The sequence below is a fragment of the Phyllobates terribilis genome, unplaced genomic scaffold (assembly GCF_046119375.1).
Source record: "Phyllobates terribilis strain yellow unplaced genomic scaffold, ASM4611937v1 Scaffold_1__5_contigs__length_1240528914, whole genome shotgun sequence".
Classification (NCBI taxonomy): Eukaryota; Metazoa; Chordata; class Amphibia; order Anura; family Dendrobatidae; genus Phyllobates; species Phyllobates terribilis.
In genome coordinates this window covers 355,841,126-355,860,320 of record NW_027362761.1, presented here as the reverse complement: position 1 = coordinate 355,860,320, position 19,195 = coordinate 355,841,126, and the positions used below count along the sequence as shown (strand labels likewise).

The following is a 19,195-nucleotide window of genomic DNA, read 5'->3' as shown; positions in this document are numbered from 1 at the left end:
AACTGAAGAGTGGCTCCGTAAGAAGCATTTCAATGTCTTGGAGTGGCCTAGCCAGTCTCCAGACCTGAAACCATTAGAAAATCTTTGGAGGGAGCTAAACCTCAATTTTACCCAGTGACAGCCCCGAAACCTGAAAGATCTGTATGGAGGAGGGGGCCAAAATCCCTGCTGCAGTACGTGCAAACTTGGTCAACAACTACAGGAAACATCTGACCTCTGTAATTGCAAACAAAGGTTTCTGTACCAAAAATTAAGTTCTGTTTTTCTATTGCATCAAATACTTATTTCATGCAATAAAATGAAAATTAATTATGTAAAAAATCACACAATGCGATTTTCTTGTTTTTATTTTTAGATTCTGTCTCACAGTTAGAGTGTACTTACAATAAAAATTACAGACCTCTCTATTCTTTGTAGATGGGAAAACGTGCAAAATTGGCAGTGTATCAAATACTTATTTTCCCCACTGTATGTATACAGTAAACTCTGACTTTCTACAAATTTGAAGCTGGCAACATACACTAAAAAATGAGTTTTCACACTTTTCCACATAGTCACTGACACTTTTCAAATAGGTTAACACAGCATCAACGGAAACTACATCTATTGTGAGAAATGGTACAATCTCTAGTAGGGCTTGTGCACGCGACCATATTTTCGTTCCAAGTGCCATCCTTGAAAAAAAATCAGACATCACTCGGACCAGTGTTAACCATTGGGGTAGGGCAGATGAGTGATTTTTTTCATTGACCGAATCTGCATGTGAAAAAAGTCGCAGCCCGCACTAGTTTCTTCCGTAAATCAGATGAGACGCACCCATTCAAGTCGATGGATGAGTAAAAAAAATCGGATGCCATACAGAGACACAGTATAGCATCTGATTTCCATGGATATATTGTAATTCTGTAACATAAGAAACTGTAAATGGTCTTGTCAATAATAGCTGCTGTTGTAAAAAACAGAATGTATATGACCTGCACACGGATACCGAGAGAAAAAAAATTGGACGATTATTTATATGCTCGTGTGAACAAGCCTGTAAAGTGAAAACGCTCAGTGACAGAATGATGCAGTATTTGCAATGAGAAATATTTCAAAAACAGAAGAATGAGAAATGTAAAAAAAAAATTTAAGTTTTGTTATATATGAACCTGTGAATTGTTAAGAGCTGCGGAATATGTTGGCGCTATATAAATAAAGATTATTATTATTATTATCAATTCTGATTACATTTATTATTTTTATGTCTAGTGCTTATATTTAGTTCATAAGAATGTATAAAAAAAAGTTACGATTTTCATCTCGATTGTCATCCGTATTTTTTATATATCAGCAGTTATTAAAATTTACACAAGAAACAGTTTCTTATGTTAAAGAATTGAAATGTATTCGAAAAAAAAACAATGCTATATGATTGTTCCTTATGGGATCCGATTATTTCTGCACACCAATAGATAAGAATAGGCGAGTCCCTTCTAATAAAATACCCTTAGCTTTTTCCATAAGTAGCTGCATGTGTTTTCCTTCTTGGTTTAATAATAAATAGGATTATTTTATGTTTGCTGCCAAAAAACTACCATTTAAGCCTAGGTCTCCCTACTGAACCGCCACACAGTGGTGACTAATCAACCTGAAAGCACGGCCAGGGAAGCAAAAGCCCTATTTTACAAATCAATATAGCGGAATGTCAATTATCCAATCTGATGTTCTCTCTCAGTCACATTAAAAGCGCATTCTATCGGAGGCAGCTTTAGAAGATGAAAACCTGTATATACAATCCTCATTTACAGGCAAAAGCATCCACAATTAAAATTGCTTTGCAGTTTTACCGAATAAGGCTAAGTTCCCACAATGAGTTTTTGATGCTGTGTATTTTTTTTTTTTTGCGCAAAAAAAATAAAACATTTTGTAATACCATTATTATGAATGGGGTTTATAGAAATCTCATGCCCACTCTGCTTTCTTTTGAATGAGATGAGAAAAATCTGCAGGTAAAAAAACGCATATGCATTTTAAGTGCTTTTCACCAGCAGAAATGCACCAAAAACGCATATAATCTGCACATGATTTTATCAATAAAGGTTTATCTAATGAGCCAAGTAACAGGAAGTGTCCAAAACAAAGCAGTTTTATTAAACACATGACATACGAAAAAGAGACAAAAACCACAGCAGAAAAAACTGCACTCAGAAAAACTTTGAAAAAACATAAAATATCAAACTGGTGCAAAAATTATGCAAAAAAATAGGCAACATCAAAAAGGCATACTTATTGTGGGGACTTAACCTTATAGGCACTGCATATGAGCATAAGTACTGGATAAATAAACAAGGCCTGCACCTCGGAATAAAAATAGTTGTGTTTCTTCTATGTATTTTTTTTTTTACTATTTACATATATTAAAATATTACTTCACATGTAATTTCTTTCTTCAACCTTTTTATGTCAAATATTGTGCATGAAATATTTCAAAAGAGTTGTCCAAATCTCCAAGTCCCAAAAAAATGAAAAATGGGTCAATGGTGTTAGGCTGTGTGCCCACGATGCGTTTTTTAAGCGTTTCCGCAGCAACAAAAACGCTGAAGAAACGCTTAAAAACGCATGGTAGAAGGCCTGCCATGTTCCCCAATGATAATCCGCATGTGCTGTGCACATGCTGCGGAAATTTCCGCTGCGGATTATCATTGCGGAACAAAACGCAGCACTACCAATTATTATGCGGAAGCGCTGCGTTTTTGCCGCCATTGACTTGCATTAGAACGCATGGATTACGCATCACTGTATATGTAGATGCGCATTCCATGCGTTCTAATGTACGGATGGTACCTGGGCGTGGAGGACAGGAGACTCTCCTCCGGACCTGGGTACCGGTAGGGAGAACGGAGGGAAGCAAGACACCGGGGGCCATCAGAGGGTAAGTATATATTTATTTGTTACCATTCTTTCAGTCACACTATATAAATCCATGCCATTTGCATGGATTTATATAGTGTGACCAAGTTGACAAGCACTTTCCAAGTGATGCTAAAATCGCTTGGAAAGCGCTTGACAACCCGCATGCGGAAATGCAAGTGAAGAACGCTTCACTTCCGCTTGTCCCTGGCAGGAAAACGCATGTACAGAGATGCAGAAACGCTCGGGAAAAAATCCTGAGCATTTCTACATCGTGGGCACATAGCCTTACTAGACTTATATTTAAAAAAAAAAGTCCAGCATTACCTTTAGATGGCAAGTCCATTCCTCCATTACTGAGAAATCGGCGTTTAAATTGATATGTAAATGAGGCTGTATATCTGAAGTAGGAATGAGCAGACTTTTAGAGTTCTGGTACCCAACCAGACTTTAGTCCAAAGTTCGATTTGGGTACCAGAACTGTGACCACACTTGAACCTCATTGAAATCAATGGGGACCCATACATTGGAGCTGGAAAAACCCTGTCCCTCTCTCTCCTACCCGAACACCTGAACTGTAAAATGTCGGAAGTTCAGAACCAGACATTGGAGCTCGCTCATCTTTAATCTGAGGCCTCTGTCACTCCAGCTCTGAACCCCACATGTCGCCACTTCCTCCTGCTTGAGGCAGTGCTGGGCGGGAAAGGAGCTGGAGTGACAGAGTCTTTAAAGTTACACATAGCTCTTCAGCCTCATTTGCATATCATTTCAAACACTGATTTCTCAGTAATGGAGGAACAGACTGGCCATGTAAAGGTATTGCTTGACTTGTCTTTGAAAGAGCTATAAGGGCATAAAAATAGTTTTGGGGTCCTGCTGACAAATTCCTTTTAAAGAGGATCTGTCACCAGGTTTCACAATAAAAACTGCTTACATTATTTAAGACATCTGATCTTAGACCTGATGAGTCTGTCGTACATACTTTCAAAGTACAGTTTAGAATAGCTGTATAATCCTTTTTGAAAGTTTTTGTATACAAGCTATCTTGTAGTGGTAAATACTAATCACATGTTACCTTTACTATGCAACATTTTAAAAAACTTTTCCTAATGCTTACTGTCAAGAGCAGGAATCACGGTTTTCCGCAAAGCCAGTACTAGTCCGAGAGGTGACCCAAATAAGAAAAAATCGGAAATTTCAAAGTCAAACTTCCCAATGCTGCCTCCATCCAGCATGGTTGAGCTGCTCGATCTCCGAGACCCCGGATCATTTCTGAGAACACTTGAGTGTAAGCTGTAAAGACATTTTACGATTATTTTAGAAAGGTTTTATAAACAAGGCAATATCACCATTACAAAAATTTTGAGAAACAAGTTTTGTATTTATTACTTCCGTTTTCTTACTGTTTGTTAGAAGACAGAAAATGAACAGATTACAAAAAATCAGCTGATTTAAAAGGCAAATAAACTCTAATTTCTAAACTCTTTGACATCACCTGTGCATCTGTCTAGTTTATCATTACTTTCATTACTACATTGACTGACTACTTACAGGTACAGAGGGGTTCTGGATGAGGGTAAGTAATACAGGCTCTGCTAAAATGGACAATGTACTGGACTATAACCAGGGGGACACAGTAGTGATTCCTGTTGTGGGAACTGGTGACTGTCAATGTTAATCGATAACGGCGGCCATTGCTCGCCTTAATCCAATGCTAGAACATACAGAAACCCACATGTAGAATTCCCTTAAATGGCAATGTGTGTGGTTAATGTTTTCTCAGAATATATTTTTCCCCCAAAAACTAAGAATAGTTCTCATCATAGGGAAGTAGAAAAAACATATATATTTTTTTTTTTTTAGCATTTTTCTCATTGCTAGGATTCAATCATTTCTTGAAAAAAATGCATGGGGAGAGATTAAGCCATCTTACATCTAACTCTTGGTTGGAAACAAGTTTATGGTAATATGGTATCCTATACAGTCAAGGGCCATATCTGAGGTCCCTAAAATACCTCAGGTTAACTATTAATGATTTGTGTTTTGCCACTCCTGACTTAAAAACAGATACCCACCCAGTGGTCTATAAAAACCATCTTTTAAAAAATTGGCACAGAAATATTCACTGATCACATGATATTATTACAAGTAAGCATGGAAAAAGTCGGTAGAACTCTGTTTTAACAGACTTGAACATTTATTTGACATGCTTTAGATGTCCCTGGAAACAGGCAGGGTTGGATTATAATGAAGGCAAATTGGGCTACTGACCTGGGGCCCAGCCTTCAAGGAGCCTATGGGCAAAAAGGTAATTGCCCCCAATATAATACATTAGAAGCCAGGGGAGGACTGTTTCGGGGAAGAGGTCCCACTCATTGCTTTAGCAGCTGCACTATATATTTAAATGATGCTGGGCTGGCAGCAACACATAGCAAACTTGTCCACGCATACTGTGCACGTGCACGTAGGAGAACAAAAAAGTTAATTTCTATTAATTTCCCAGAAATTTTCCATTATTAATCTGGAAGTGTTACCGTAACCACCCAGTGACGTAAGACAATGCATTATGTTCGCCACGATTCCAAAAATTTGACTCTCATAAGTGTATGAACCTGGGTGTTCATAAAAAAAAACTATATTCATAATTTGAATGGAACAAAGGAGCTCACATCTGTCTGTTTGTAGTTCTGTGTTAGGGAGGCACGGGCCATAAATCTGTCACCTCCTGTATTCTCAGGCAAGTTGGGGGGTGGAATTTGTGTCTGTGATCTATCAGATGACCAACTTTAATCACCTGTTTACAGGAGGGGGAAGTAGGGGGACTCAGTAGCAGTTAAGGGTCATCTGGAAGTCATGGAGACAGACTTCGCTCCATTCAATCCATACCTCAATGTTAATATGAGAACTCCATAGATTTTACAATTATATCTATAACAATGACCATGCGGTGAGTGACATAAGTAGCGAAAAGCTTTCTTCTCTCTTTCTTTTCTTTGTTATTAAATTTTTATTCCAGCTGTCACAGAGATGCCCCAATGTTGTTTAGTATACAGTCTCTAACTACCATCTACAGAATTTTATATAGCCTTATAAAGCAAGTAGTCTCCACAGTCAGTAACGAGCTGGCAAGACAGCGCTTTCTTGCCGGCTTGACACCTCCTTTTAGAGCTGGCGAGGGAGTGCAATGTCAGTGTGTAACGAAAGTAACACAGTAGAGAGCAAGGACAGTAAACTGAGCATGCATCAGCATTGACAACCAGCACATGCTGAGCATAGCATAGAATAGCCAACCCCTGAATTGGTCGTCCCTGATGACAATCCATTTCAAGGTGCGGACAGCTGCTGTGGCAGCGACAGCAGCACCAGCCACTTCATGATGTCTCGTTTGAGAATCCCCAGTGCACGCTGGGAGACTCAAATGGAACATCATTGGAAGTAAGAAAAAAACACAGATAGAAAGTTATAGAAGAGAGGGAAGGGTAGGGATTTTTAATTGAAATATATTGGAGAAGTGCTTAGTTTCTTTTTACATTAAATAGTTAGAAATTAATATTAAATCCAGGTTTCGGGCAACCACTTTAAAAGTCTGTGTTTTTTCAGATCACATCACAACTATTGTCAATTGCATCTTTAATGAGAATCTGACACCAGTTGAAGTTTGGACAAAACTGGTCCACAGTCTACTGCAGCGGTGACTGCTGATGATATTCCTCTCAATGATGGCCTTCTGTTGTGTAGTCCTTGCTATTCGAGAGCTGCGGCTACACCAGCCATTGGCTGACCCAGCATTAGAATCATGTACTCTATCCCCACTTTATGCTGCCCGCATTTTGGTCACCATAAAGATAATAAATGGAAAACTTAAATATGTGAATATTGTATACAATTAGTGTATCTATTGCTCACACCTATGTGACTTGTTGTTTGCTAGTGATCTCTTTTAATATTGAAAATGTTAAAAATGTTTCTATGTATGATAATTTATAGATTGTGTACTACCAAGACTGATCATGTTCATTGCTCTACTGATATAAAATGTAATTAAAAGTTTACCATATTTATCGCCAATCTTATGACTGAAGACTAGTTTTATATGTAATTTAGGTATGATCTAAAGAATGGGCATTTTATTGGTCTTTATGCTGTCTGCAGGCATTAGATAAATGGTTGTGGAGATATGTATAACTTTCTATGTTTTGCATAGCTGGCAGTGATTCCTATTTACTTACCTAGAAAGAAAAGCCTGGTGCTGTTTGATGGTGTCCAGCTCGTATGTGGAGGAATCACTTCTCTTACGTGGAAGCTGTTTCTTTGGATCTTCACCATTGCTCCGAGGTATGTCAATGTTGCTTCGGCTCAAGTGTCTACTGGTCTCCAGGTTAGAGCTGCTGCAGTAGCTGTTGTTGATGCTGATTCCTGGAGACAAGAGGTCGGTGTCCTGGAATAAATTAAGAACACGTCAAAGCACCTGCAACTTGCAAGGTAATGTATGCATGCAGTTTGCAACAACTTGCTGGATTTGTTGAATAATAGAAGAGATCTACTTTAATATTCAGTCTGTAGCTTGGCTAGGCTAGCTTACTGAATTCATACCGCCAGCAACTACATATCTGGCCATTATTACTATGCAGTGCTCTTTTCTTTCTTGCTCTTTATTTGCATCATACGTTTTTACTCCTAAAATGTTAGGTTTATTGGTAATTTTTTATGAGGGATAGCTGGAAAAAAAAAATACAAAACTAGTTTGATTTTTTTTTTCTATAAAAAGTTATTATTTCCACTGTGATGACATGAGAGAGTGAAGGATTTGGCAGCTGTTAATGCAAACAAAGGTATCCTGCCGTTTAGATATAAAACTTCATCAATCTTTAGTACAGCTTAAAGGGAATCTGTCAGTAAGATCAACCCTTCTAAGCTGTCTATATGAGCATTTAGGTCGTGGGAAGCTGAATATAATGACACCTTGATATCTGTGATCTGATGTCTTAATCCAGAGAAATCCATGTTTTTCTTATATGTTCCAGGCTATGGGCAGGACACAGATCTGCATGAGAATCTGCCTCCAGAGATTATTTTTAACAAAAGGGAGAGTTACCAGTGTGAGACATGTAACTAAGACAGAAGAGTAGAGCTGAATGGTCTACTTACAAACACATTTGCTGCAGCTCTCACAGCTCTGCTGTATAGCAACCCTGCCTGAGAGATGGAAGCTGAAGCTGAGAGGAACCTGCAGATGTGTCAGGTATAATCACACACAGCTCTGCAGTGAGATCAGGAGAGCAGAGAGCGGCCATCACACATCACACCGGTAACTCCCCCTTCTATTTATAATAATCTCTGGAGACAGATTCTCATACAGATCAGTATCCGGCTAATAGTCCTGAACAACTCATTTACATATAGGAAAAATGTGAATTTCTCTTGAATAAGACATCAGATCGCAGATATCAAGGTGTCATTTTATTCAGCTTCCTATGACCTGCGTATCCATAAAGTCGGTTTAGTAGGATGGATCCTACTGACAGATTCCCTTTAAAAGGTTCCAGGTACATTAAAAATATTGAATCAAGGCAAAAAACAACACGTTTCCGGCATATAGAACTGTCTTTATTCATGGTGCCATGCCAGGAGCTAACCTAATAACTTAGGCTGAATACACATGTCCGTATTTGAAATGGAAAGCACAATGACCTACTTGTTAAAATGTGTGAGTTTTGTCTGCGATCGGCATTATAAATAACTACTAGTTTATTTTAACCATCTGGTAGTCATATCAATGACTGACACAATTCCCTTTTTATATGAGTGTTATATGGATCAATTTATTCTTCCCAAATTTTAATCAATAATAGGCACTAGAAAATATAAATAAATTACTTGTTCCCCAGTGCTGTGTTTTTTTCTTTTGCTTTGTTTTAACTGTTCATTCACGTCAGATGCTCTCCCCTCCAAAACATACTGTGCTGGCGAGGATTGCCGCAACCTTTATAAAAGGTAAGGGTGCATGTCAGTTTCTGGCTTAGTGATTTTATTTGTTGGCTGAATATCTTTTTCCGGCGATCATTGAATGTCTGTTTTCACAGTGTTGCAGGTGAAGAATGCTAAAAAAAAATGTATTCCGATATTATGTACTTTACTAAATGCTAAAAAGTGATTGGACAATACTTGGATATTGTTTAAAAAAAAAATTACAATTTTATTCCAAAAAGTGAGATTTTCTGAAAAACCTAAAAGGTGGGCATGTATAAGAGACCATCAGAACGCTACCAAACAGTATAACCTGCTACTTAAAAAGTAGCGTACATGTCTTTTACATGCCACAGATTTTCCTAACATCATCTGATCTCAAGTGGTTTGGCAGAAAGACATTAAGGAGATGATGTTTATTTTCCAAAGTGCTATTACAGTGTAATTTAATCAGCTTAACCTAATGTAACCCACTTGTGAGGAGGAAAGTGTTAGAGAAGTCAAAAGACTTTAGTCCATATTTATAGGAAATATGTCACCAGGTTTATACCGTCCATTCTGGGGGCAGCACAAAGTAGTGAGATCCTAACTGTAAAACTTGGTCACTTACTGCCGTAGTTTTGATAGCAACACAATTTAACTATTGCATCGCTGTCAGCCCACTCAATGATGGGTGCGCTTGTGTGGACCACAGAATTCATGAGCTCTGGTTAATGCCACTACTGATTGACAGCTTTCCGCATATACTGTGACTAGGCAGAAAGCTGTCAATCAGCAGCGAAAGCTGAGATGAAATTACTGAGATGTATGAAGCTAATGTTTTTAAGTCATATAAAAGGCAACTTTAGGCACTTTTTATATAATAGGCAGAAAAGATAACAGGATTCAACTCAGGGATACCTGAACACTGACAATGCTTCCTCTGCGGCTGCTGTTCTGGCTTTCAGACACAGTTTGATTGCTGTAACATAAGGCATCAAATCCCAAAATTCCTCCAACACAGTCACCAACTAAACAAACCTGGAAGATGAAAAAAAAATAAAATAAACTACAGTTTAAAATATTGCCATCTATTGGTGGTATACTTTTGTCCCCATGCAATACTGTCAATAAGACCCCAAACAGTCAGTCTCCTTAAAGAGTACCTGTAACCATTTCCAGTGACCAGTTTTCACTCTTAATTTAGTCCCACTGCTCCCTGAGTATTCCATTTTATTTTTTTTTATTCCCTTTCTTAATCTGCCATATCATTCCAGAGATATGGGCCTTTTTCATTTTTATGGTCCTTACAATGGGGAGTAGCTCACATGGTAATTATTCAAAACAACCTAAAGATACACGTCATCGGAAAATCCTATGAGCAACGCCCCTTTGGTAAAGGCTATTAAAAATAGCACTAAATTAAAAAAAGGCTCATATCTCTGAATCTGTATGGTAAAAAAAACAACAAGCAAACAAAAAATGCGTACTCAGGGGAGAAGTGAATAAGATAAGGGCAAAAACTGGCCACGTCTGACCTGGTGACAGGTTCTCTTTATGGAGAACCAGTCTCCCCCCAAAGCGGATATACTGTAACACAGACAATGACCCTCTGGTTTGCACTGGTGGGAAAATTCTCTCTCAGGTCACCCCACATATTCAATCTTTCTGAACACACCTGATAAGAGATATCAACTACTATAAGGCCATCTGTAACATACTAGAATATGACACTTTCTGCTAGTCTCACATTTGACATGTCTTTCCATCTCTAAAAAGTGCTCACTGCACTTATCTTCAAATCCAACATCTGACGCTATCTGCCAACAGAATCTATTTCTGGGACTATTGACCATTTAAAAACTGAACCTAAATGTTAGCACACCCCATTCTAAACTGGCATATGCTGTATACTACATTAAATTGACATAGAAAATAGCAAGACACTTCAACACACCACAGGTGAGGAGGGCGAAAAGACCAGATAGCCCCAGGGTCATAACCATAGTATCTTTCTCTTTTAGTTTGTGGTGGTAGAGGCACCCCAGTCCATAAATAGTATTTATTCCTTTATATTACATATTTTGTAAAAAAAAAACAAAAAAAACAACTAAATGTTGTAAAGTAAGTAAAGACCCACTGGAAATCCTGCACAAAAACTGAACGGGAATTCCACATCTGATTTTTTTGTACAGATTTCCTTAAAAAAAATAGAATAAATGAACCTCCGCTCACAGATCCCCTGCTACCTCTCATACAATGCTGCTTGGGTCACCTGCCGGTCTCTGTACTTCCTGCTCCAGACGATGGACAGACATGTGACTTCTGCAGCTAGTCATTGGCTGCTGCGGTGATGGCAGCGGTCAGTTGTTTTAATGTTGCCTTATTGGATTAGATGGGAAGTTTTATTTCTCTTATTGCCTTTGCTCAACCCTGTTTCACTTTATAAGTAAGTCCCATCAGGCTGCCCTCTCAGACACTTGTAGGAAAAAAAAACCCAAAACAAACAGGCAGAACAAAAACATACATTGTAGGTCTTACATTTAATATTTCACTATTCAATCTGGCAACAGTTCATTAATGTGTAAGATGGCACCCTAAACAAACTCTGTTCCCTTATCTCACCTGCCCAGTAAAGGAGAATCCTTCTTGTGATTTCGTGAAATCCAGATAGACTTGATTGGCTCGATGGATCACCGTTGCCACAGCTTCCAGGTACTGTGGAGAGGACGTGGCCAGGAGTGGAAGGGCAGCGAGGGGGATGTGGTCCTGACTGTTTGACAGACAGCCTTCATCATAGCTGTATGGACTTAGGCTGCAAGCACACAAGCACAGCATATGCATAAATACCACTATGCTACCTAAGGGAAGACGCTGCAAAGTATCGTCAAAACTAATCAGGACAAGGGGACATAGCCCAAATACCCAAATAAATATTGCGCCTTTATGGTTTTAATCCATTGCTGTGTTAGTCAGACATTCTTTATATTTAAATATGCTAATTAGGTGCTCGATGAACCCATGACTTGGCCAAGTGGTTCAGCACACCTACCCAACTACTTGCTATACTGTACATGTATCTCCAGCTCTGACAGCGGTGGCTTTACTGTTTGGGAATAGTTGGGTGACCATCATATATAATAGATAGCTGGCAGTTCCTAGTAATTGTTAGTTGTCGACAAATATTTATGGGCAAATTTATGCTTTGTCAAGGCAACGTTCATACGTTCAGTATTTGGTCAGTATTTTACATCAGTATGTGTAAGCCACAACTAGGAGAGGAACAATCAGAGGAAAAGTATAATAGAAACACGTCACCACTTCTGTATTTTTTACCCACTCCTGGTTTTGCCTTACAAATACTGATGTAAAATACTGACTGTCCTAACAGTGACTCTTTTCTGTTCTGCCTTTTTTTTTGCAGAAAAATAAGCATGAAAAGTTTTGTTTAATGTTCCAATTTTTTTCAAAGGTTATTATAAGTAATCGGTTAGGTTATTTTTTTTAGGGTTTCCCTTGAAGTATTAAATGATGTAGTGCGCTAAACTATATTGCCCACTATAAATAAGAAACCCAACAAATCCCATTAAAGGAGATGCAGTAGCATGCCATTTCAATCAGCTAATAAAGGATACGTATCATGGAAGGGATGAAAAAAAAAAGACTAAGAAACATTGACTGCGCAAAATCTATGCAATATTTACATGAGTTGAAGGAATTTCTGGAACGACTTGCCAGACAAAGATGTTTAAACAGTATGCCATACTATGATAGCACATTATAGTGTCACACCTCCTATAATGTGTTATCACAGGATGTCACATTACAGATGTCAGGGGAGTGAAGACAGAGCAAACTTGTATAAGCCTGACAGAGCAGCGTACATAGGGAGAATGAGCAGTAGTAGTTCTCCAGGAGCAAAGTCACATTTAGTTCCAGCTGATGCCATCTATTATGACAAGTTGTTCTCAAAAGAAGGAGTATAATCAATTTACATTTTATTTATCTCTTAATTATATCCTTTTGTCACAAAGACACAAACAATATGGCTGTCCGTTTTCCCAGGCGCAGTTATTACCTTTTCTTGTATGCATTCAAATATACTTTTGAAAGAATTGGATTCTATACAGGTTTGTATATACAGCATAATTTAAGCATTAGTTGGTAAATTCAGCCCTTTTTCCTAACGGCACATACAATACCAATGGCATACAGTATTAAACCTAACATACATTCTTCTTGTCAACAAGGCACCCAAGGAGATATCTTTACAACAGCTCCTCACGTCACACAAAAGGCTGCTCACATTTTGTAAAAAATGAATCTATAATATAACGCTGCAAGCGTCCCTCTGTCTTAAGCCTTTATAGACAGCGCATGCACGACGCACAGTCTGGCTCCAGACAGAAGAACGCATGGAGCCGTTACAGGTAACAGGAGTGTATGGCGCCGGAGATCGCGGTATGTGTAGACACTAAATGCATACCGCGATCTCCGGGGCCATACTTAACTGACCGGGAGGAGCGTCGCCGCGGCGCCTCTCTTCGCCAGAGACCGGGGCAGGAGTGAAGGCGTCACAATTGGCGCATGCACATAGCACTATCCGGGGCCATTTTACTGAAGACACATTTACACTTCTCCCCTGGCCTCCGGCAGAACAGGACACTGCAGAGCTGGAGCACAGGAAAGAAAGGTAAGTATAAGTGTTTGTTTTTTTGTATGTGTGCAGCGTGAAAGGGATGAGGGGGCCACACATACCAGGATTGGGGGATGAGGGGGCCACACATACCAGGATTGGGGAGTGAGGGGGCCACACATACCAGGATTGCGGGATGAGGAGGCCACACATACCAGGATTGAAGGATGAGGGGGCCACACATACCAGGATTGGGGGATGACGGGGCCACGCATACCAGGATTGGGGGATGACGGGGCCACGCATACCAGGATTGGGGGATGAGGGAGCCACACATACCAGGATTGGGGGATGAGGAGGCCACACATACCAGGATTGGGGGATGAGGGGTACCATACATTCCAGGATTGGGGGATGAGGGGTACCATACATTCCAGGATTGGGGGATGTGGGGTACCATACATTCCAGGATTGGGGGATGAGGGAACCATGCATACCAGGATTGGGGGATGAGGGGACCATGCATAACAGGATTGGGGGGGTGAGGGGACCATGCATACCAGGATTGGGGGGTTGAGGGGACCATGCATACTAGGATTGGGAGGTGAGGGGGGCCATGCATACCAGGATTGGGAGGTGAGGGGGGCCACGCATACCAGGATTGGAGAGTGAGGGGGCCACACATACCAGGATTGCGGGATGAGGAGGCCACACATACCAGGATTGAAGGATGAGTGGGCCACACATACCAGGATTGAAGGATGAGGGGGCCACACACACCAGGATTGAAGGATGAGGGGGCCACACATACCAGGATTGGGGGATGAGGGAGCCACACATACCAGGATTGGGGGATGAGGGAGCCACACATACCAGGATTCGGGGATGAGGGGTACCATACATTCCAGGATTGGGGGATGATGGGTACCATACATTCTAAGATTGGGGGATGAGGGGTACCATACATTCCAGGATTGCGGGATGAGGGGTACCATACATTCCAGGATTGGGGGATAAGGGGGCCACACATACCAGGATTGGGGGATGAGGGGGACCATGCATACCAGGATTGGGGGATGAGGGGGACCATGCATACCAGGATTGAGGGGTGAGGGGACCATGTATACCAGGATTGGGGGATGAGGGGTACCATGCATACCAGGATTGGGTAATGAGGGGTACCATGCATACCAGGATTGGGGGATGAGGGGTACCATGCATACCAGGATTGGGGGATGAGGGGTACCATGCATACCACGATTGGGGGATGAGGGGGACCATGCATACCAGGATTGGGGGATGAGGGGGACCATGCATACCAGGATTGGGGGATGAGGGGGACCATGCATACCAGGATTGGGGGGTGAGGGGACCATGTATACCAGGATTGGGGGATGAAGGGTACCATGCATACCAGGATTGGGGGATGAGGGGACCATGCATACCAGGATTGCGGGATGAGGGGACCATGCATACCAGGATTAGGGGATGAGGGGACCATGCATACCAGGATTAGGGGGGGGTGAGGGGACCATGCATACCAGGATTGGGGGGTTGAGAGGACCATGCATACCAGGATTGGGAGGTGAGGGGGGCCATGCATACCAGGATTGGGGATGAGGGGGCCACACATACCAGGATTGGGGAGTGAGGGAGCCACACATACCAGGATTGCGGGATAAGGAGGCCACACATACCAGGATTGAAGGATGAGGGTGCCACACATACCAGGATTGGGGGATGAGGGAGCCACACATACCAGGATTGGGGGATGAGGGGGCCACACATACCAGGATTGGGGGATGAGGGGGCCACACATACCAGGATTGGGGGATGAGGGGGCCACACATACCAGGATTGGGGGATGAGGGGGCCACACATACCAGGATTGGGTATGAGGGAGCCATGCATACCAGGATGAGGGGCGCCATGCATGCCAGGATTGGGGATGAGGGGTGCCATGCATACCAGGACTGGGGATGAGGGGTGCCATGCATTCCAGGATTGGGGATGAGGGGTGCCATGCATTCCAGGATTGGGGATGAGGGGTGCCATGCATACCAGGATTGGGGAATGAGGGGTACCATGCATACCAGGATTGGGGGATGAGGGGTACCATGCATACCAGGATTGGGGGATGAGGGGTACCATGCATACCAGGATTGGGGGATGAGGGGTACCATGCATACCAGGATTGGGGGATGAGGGGACCATACATACCAGGATTGGGGGGGGTGAGGGGATCATGCATACCAGGATTGGGGGGGTGAGGGGACCATGCATACCAGGATTGGGGGGTTGAAGGGACCATGCATACCAGGATTGGGAGGTGAGGGGGGCCATGCATACCAGGATTGGGGATGAGGGGTGCCATGTATACCAGGATTGGGGATGAAGGGTGCCATGCAAACCAGGATTGGGGATGAGGGGTGCCATGCATACCAGGATTGGGGATGAGGGGTGCCATGCATACCAGGATTGGGGATGAGGGGTGCCATGCATACCAGGATTGGGGATGAGGGGTACCATGCATACCAGGAGAGGGATGAGGGGTACCATGCATACCAGGATAGGGATCTGGGGGGGCTATGCATACCAGGATTCGGATGAGGGGCCATGTATACCAGGATAGGGATGAGGGGTACCATGTATATCAGGATGAGGGATAGGGTGCCATGCATACCAGGATAGGGATGAGGGGTACTATGCATACCAGGATGAGGGGTACCATACATACCAGGATAAGGATGAGGGAGCCATGCATACCAGGATTGGGGATGAGTGGTGCCATGCATGCCAGGATTGGGGATGAGGGGTACCATGTATATCAGGATGAGGGATAGGGTGCCATGCATACCAGGATAGGGATGTGGGGTACTATGCATACCAGGATGAGGGGTACCATACATACCAGGATAGGGATGAGGGAGCCATGCATACCAGGATTGGGGATGAGTGGTGCCATGCATGCCAGGATTGGGGATGAGGGGTGCCATGCATTCCAGGATTGGGGATGAGGGATGCCATGCATTCCAGGATTGGGGGTGAGGGGTGCCATGCATACAGGATTGAGTATGAGGGGTGCCATGCATACCAGGATTGGGGGAGAGGGGTGCCATGCATACCAGGATTGGGGGTGAGGGGTGCCATGCATACCAGGATTAGTGGTGAGGGGTGCCATGCATACCAGGATAGGGATGAGGCGTGCCATGCATACCAGGATAGGGATAAGGGCAGCACATAACAGGATGGAGGAACAGGATTCTGGAGCACAAATACCAGGATGGGGGCAGCACAATTACCAGGATGGGGCAGCACAATTACCAGCATGGGAGACCATATACCAATAAAAATGCTCGCCACCCGGGCGTAGAACGGGCTCAATAGCTAGTAAATATATAAACACGGTAAATAAAAATTCAATATATAATGCAGCCCAATGGACAAAGCTTGGTGATTTGCCATTTAAGAGATTATTGATTTTTGTGGTCAATATTTCTGCTGTGTCACTAACTTCTGGACTGAACTGAAGATCATAAGATCCAGATTAAGATACCCAGTGTCTTTTCATCCTCTCAAAAAGTAATAAAATGCAAGGCAATATTGGATCTAATAGGAGGACTAGCCCTGGGTATAATCTGCCCAGTTTTGCTAGTAAAATTCCATAAGGTTAGACAGACTAATAAATACACACAGCTGTTATAGTCTATACATATCGTTACAGATGCTTGACATATACAGGTTTCATATGTTTCATACGTTATAAATCTGTTCTTTATAATATATGCCCTTGACTTACTATTCATACGAGGAAGGAGATCAGGGGTGCCATGCATACCAGGATGGGGATGAGAGGTGCCATGCATATTAGGATGGGGATGAGGGATGCCATGCATACCAGGATGGGGATGAGAGGTGCCATGCATATCAGGATGGGGATGAGGGATGCCATGCATACCAGGATGGGGATGGGGCCATGTGTAATAGGAAGGGGGGGGCATATACTGTATACCAGGATGGGGGATATTAACAGAACTGGGGGACATTACCCCTATAACAGTGTCATCAGCAGACTCTCTCCCCCTTAACAGTGCATTGTGACCACATTTTTTGCTTAAATTTTCCTTTCTATTTTCCTCCTCTAAAACCTAGGTGCGTCTTATGGTCCGGTGCATGTTATGGTCCAAAAAATACAGTAATAGTTTGCACCACTTTAAGGCCAGGTTCAGACGAGCGTGTTATACGTACATGTGCTGTCTGTGATGAAATATGAGAGCACACAGACATCACACACATCAAGATTATTCAACTGGGCTTCTCAGATGAGAGTTTTTTTTCACAAAGACTGAGAATCTGTGTGAAAAATAAAAATCGCAGCAGTATGCACTGGTGTCTTCCGTTTCTTCCATTCAAATCTATGGGTGCACAAAAAAAAACAACTGATCCCATATGGATCATCCATACTGCATCTGTTTGCTTTATTTATGGATATATTGCAAATATTAACATAAAAAATTGTATTTGGTCAAGTACTTTTTTTTTTTTTAATGGTTGATGTATAATATCAGATGTCATAAGGATGAAAATTATCCGCTTTTTTCTGAATGAAAAAAAACGGACAATTTTCATAAACTTAAAGGAGTATTCCCATCTTCAAGATCCTATCCCAATATGTAGTCGCTGTAATAATAATGATATTAGCAAATACCTTTAATTAGAAATGTAGTATAGTTTTTCTGATTCTTTATGTCTCGTTCCCCATGTGCAGGACCTTAGGTATCCATGGTTTCAACCACTGATATAGTGACAGTTAGTTGCTAGTGGTCGTAACCATGGATACCTAAGGTCCTGCAAAGCCTGCACATGAGGAAAGAGACATCAGCATCTAATCAGAAAAACTATACTCCATTTCCCATTGGAGGTATTTGCTCGGTGTCACCAGATCCAAGTTTCTGGGAACAGTTAGATCATACACTGTATTATGCTCAGCAGAATGTATAATGAGTAGAAGCTTGTCCCTAATTATGCTTTTTCATATTTCTCTGGAAGGTAATCAGTGAAGCATGTGATCATGTTAAAACAAAGGGGCATATTATAACATCTTTTTATGAGTCAATACAATTCATTCTTTTCAAACCATAAAGTTAGTTACTTATGTCCATCTTTGTGGCTGGGAAATAACTGCATGCTGATTGGTACAACTTTCCTACAGGAAAAGTGACCATGGATGGTGAAGTCATGACATGGCGGAAGAGTCAAAGAACTCAAACAGCAGACCAGGTGGCACAAGAAAACGTCATGTGTAACTAGGGCAGCTCTCAATATTCTCAAATTAGAATTATTTTTATGTAGATGCTGTATGGCAGGTATGGTGCCATTTTTGAGCCCTATTGTTATCCAACAGTGAAAGGGACTTGTTAATACATTTAAGCCCAAACACTATATTATGTATTACATACATATTTGTCTGAAAAAGTAGGTGCAGCTTCAGATTTAGACATACATTTAGAAAACTTTTTCTCACTTTTCTAATCTACAAAAAATGCCAGATCCAACCTGTTGTAGCTTTAGGTACAAGTGCAGTAGGGAAGAGACAGATGCACCACTTGTACATCGCACCAGTCCCAATAAATCTTCCCTAATAAATTGTGTGGCACATGCTATACATTGACTTTATTTGCATGCCAAAAGAGCAATGTTAGCAATTACGGAAAATTAATG

General features: G+C 41.6%; 1 protein-coding gene across 11 annotated transcripts in view; it reads right to left on the bottom strand.

Moving 5' to 3' along the window:
• PITPNM2 (phosphatidylinositol transfer protein membrane associated 2) overlaps positions 1-19,195 on the bottom strand; it is a 398,693-nt gene that overhangs the window by 60,435 nt on the left and 319,063 nt on the right. For all 11 annotated transcript variants that reach the window (XM_073676202.1, XM_073676201.1, XM_073676209.1 and 8 more), the window contains 4 exons: positions 11,464-11,653; positions 9,760-9,879; positions 7,122-7,330; positions 4,010-4,185 (listed from right to left, as the gene is read on the bottom strand). In XM_073676202.1, the coding sequence (XP_073532303.1) occupies positions 4,010-4,185; positions 7,122-7,330; positions 9,760-9,879; positions 11,464-11,653 (695 nt within the window). The remainder of the gene's footprint in view (positions 1-4,009; positions 4,186-7,121; positions 7,331-9,759; positions 9,880-11,463; positions 11,654-19,195) is intronic.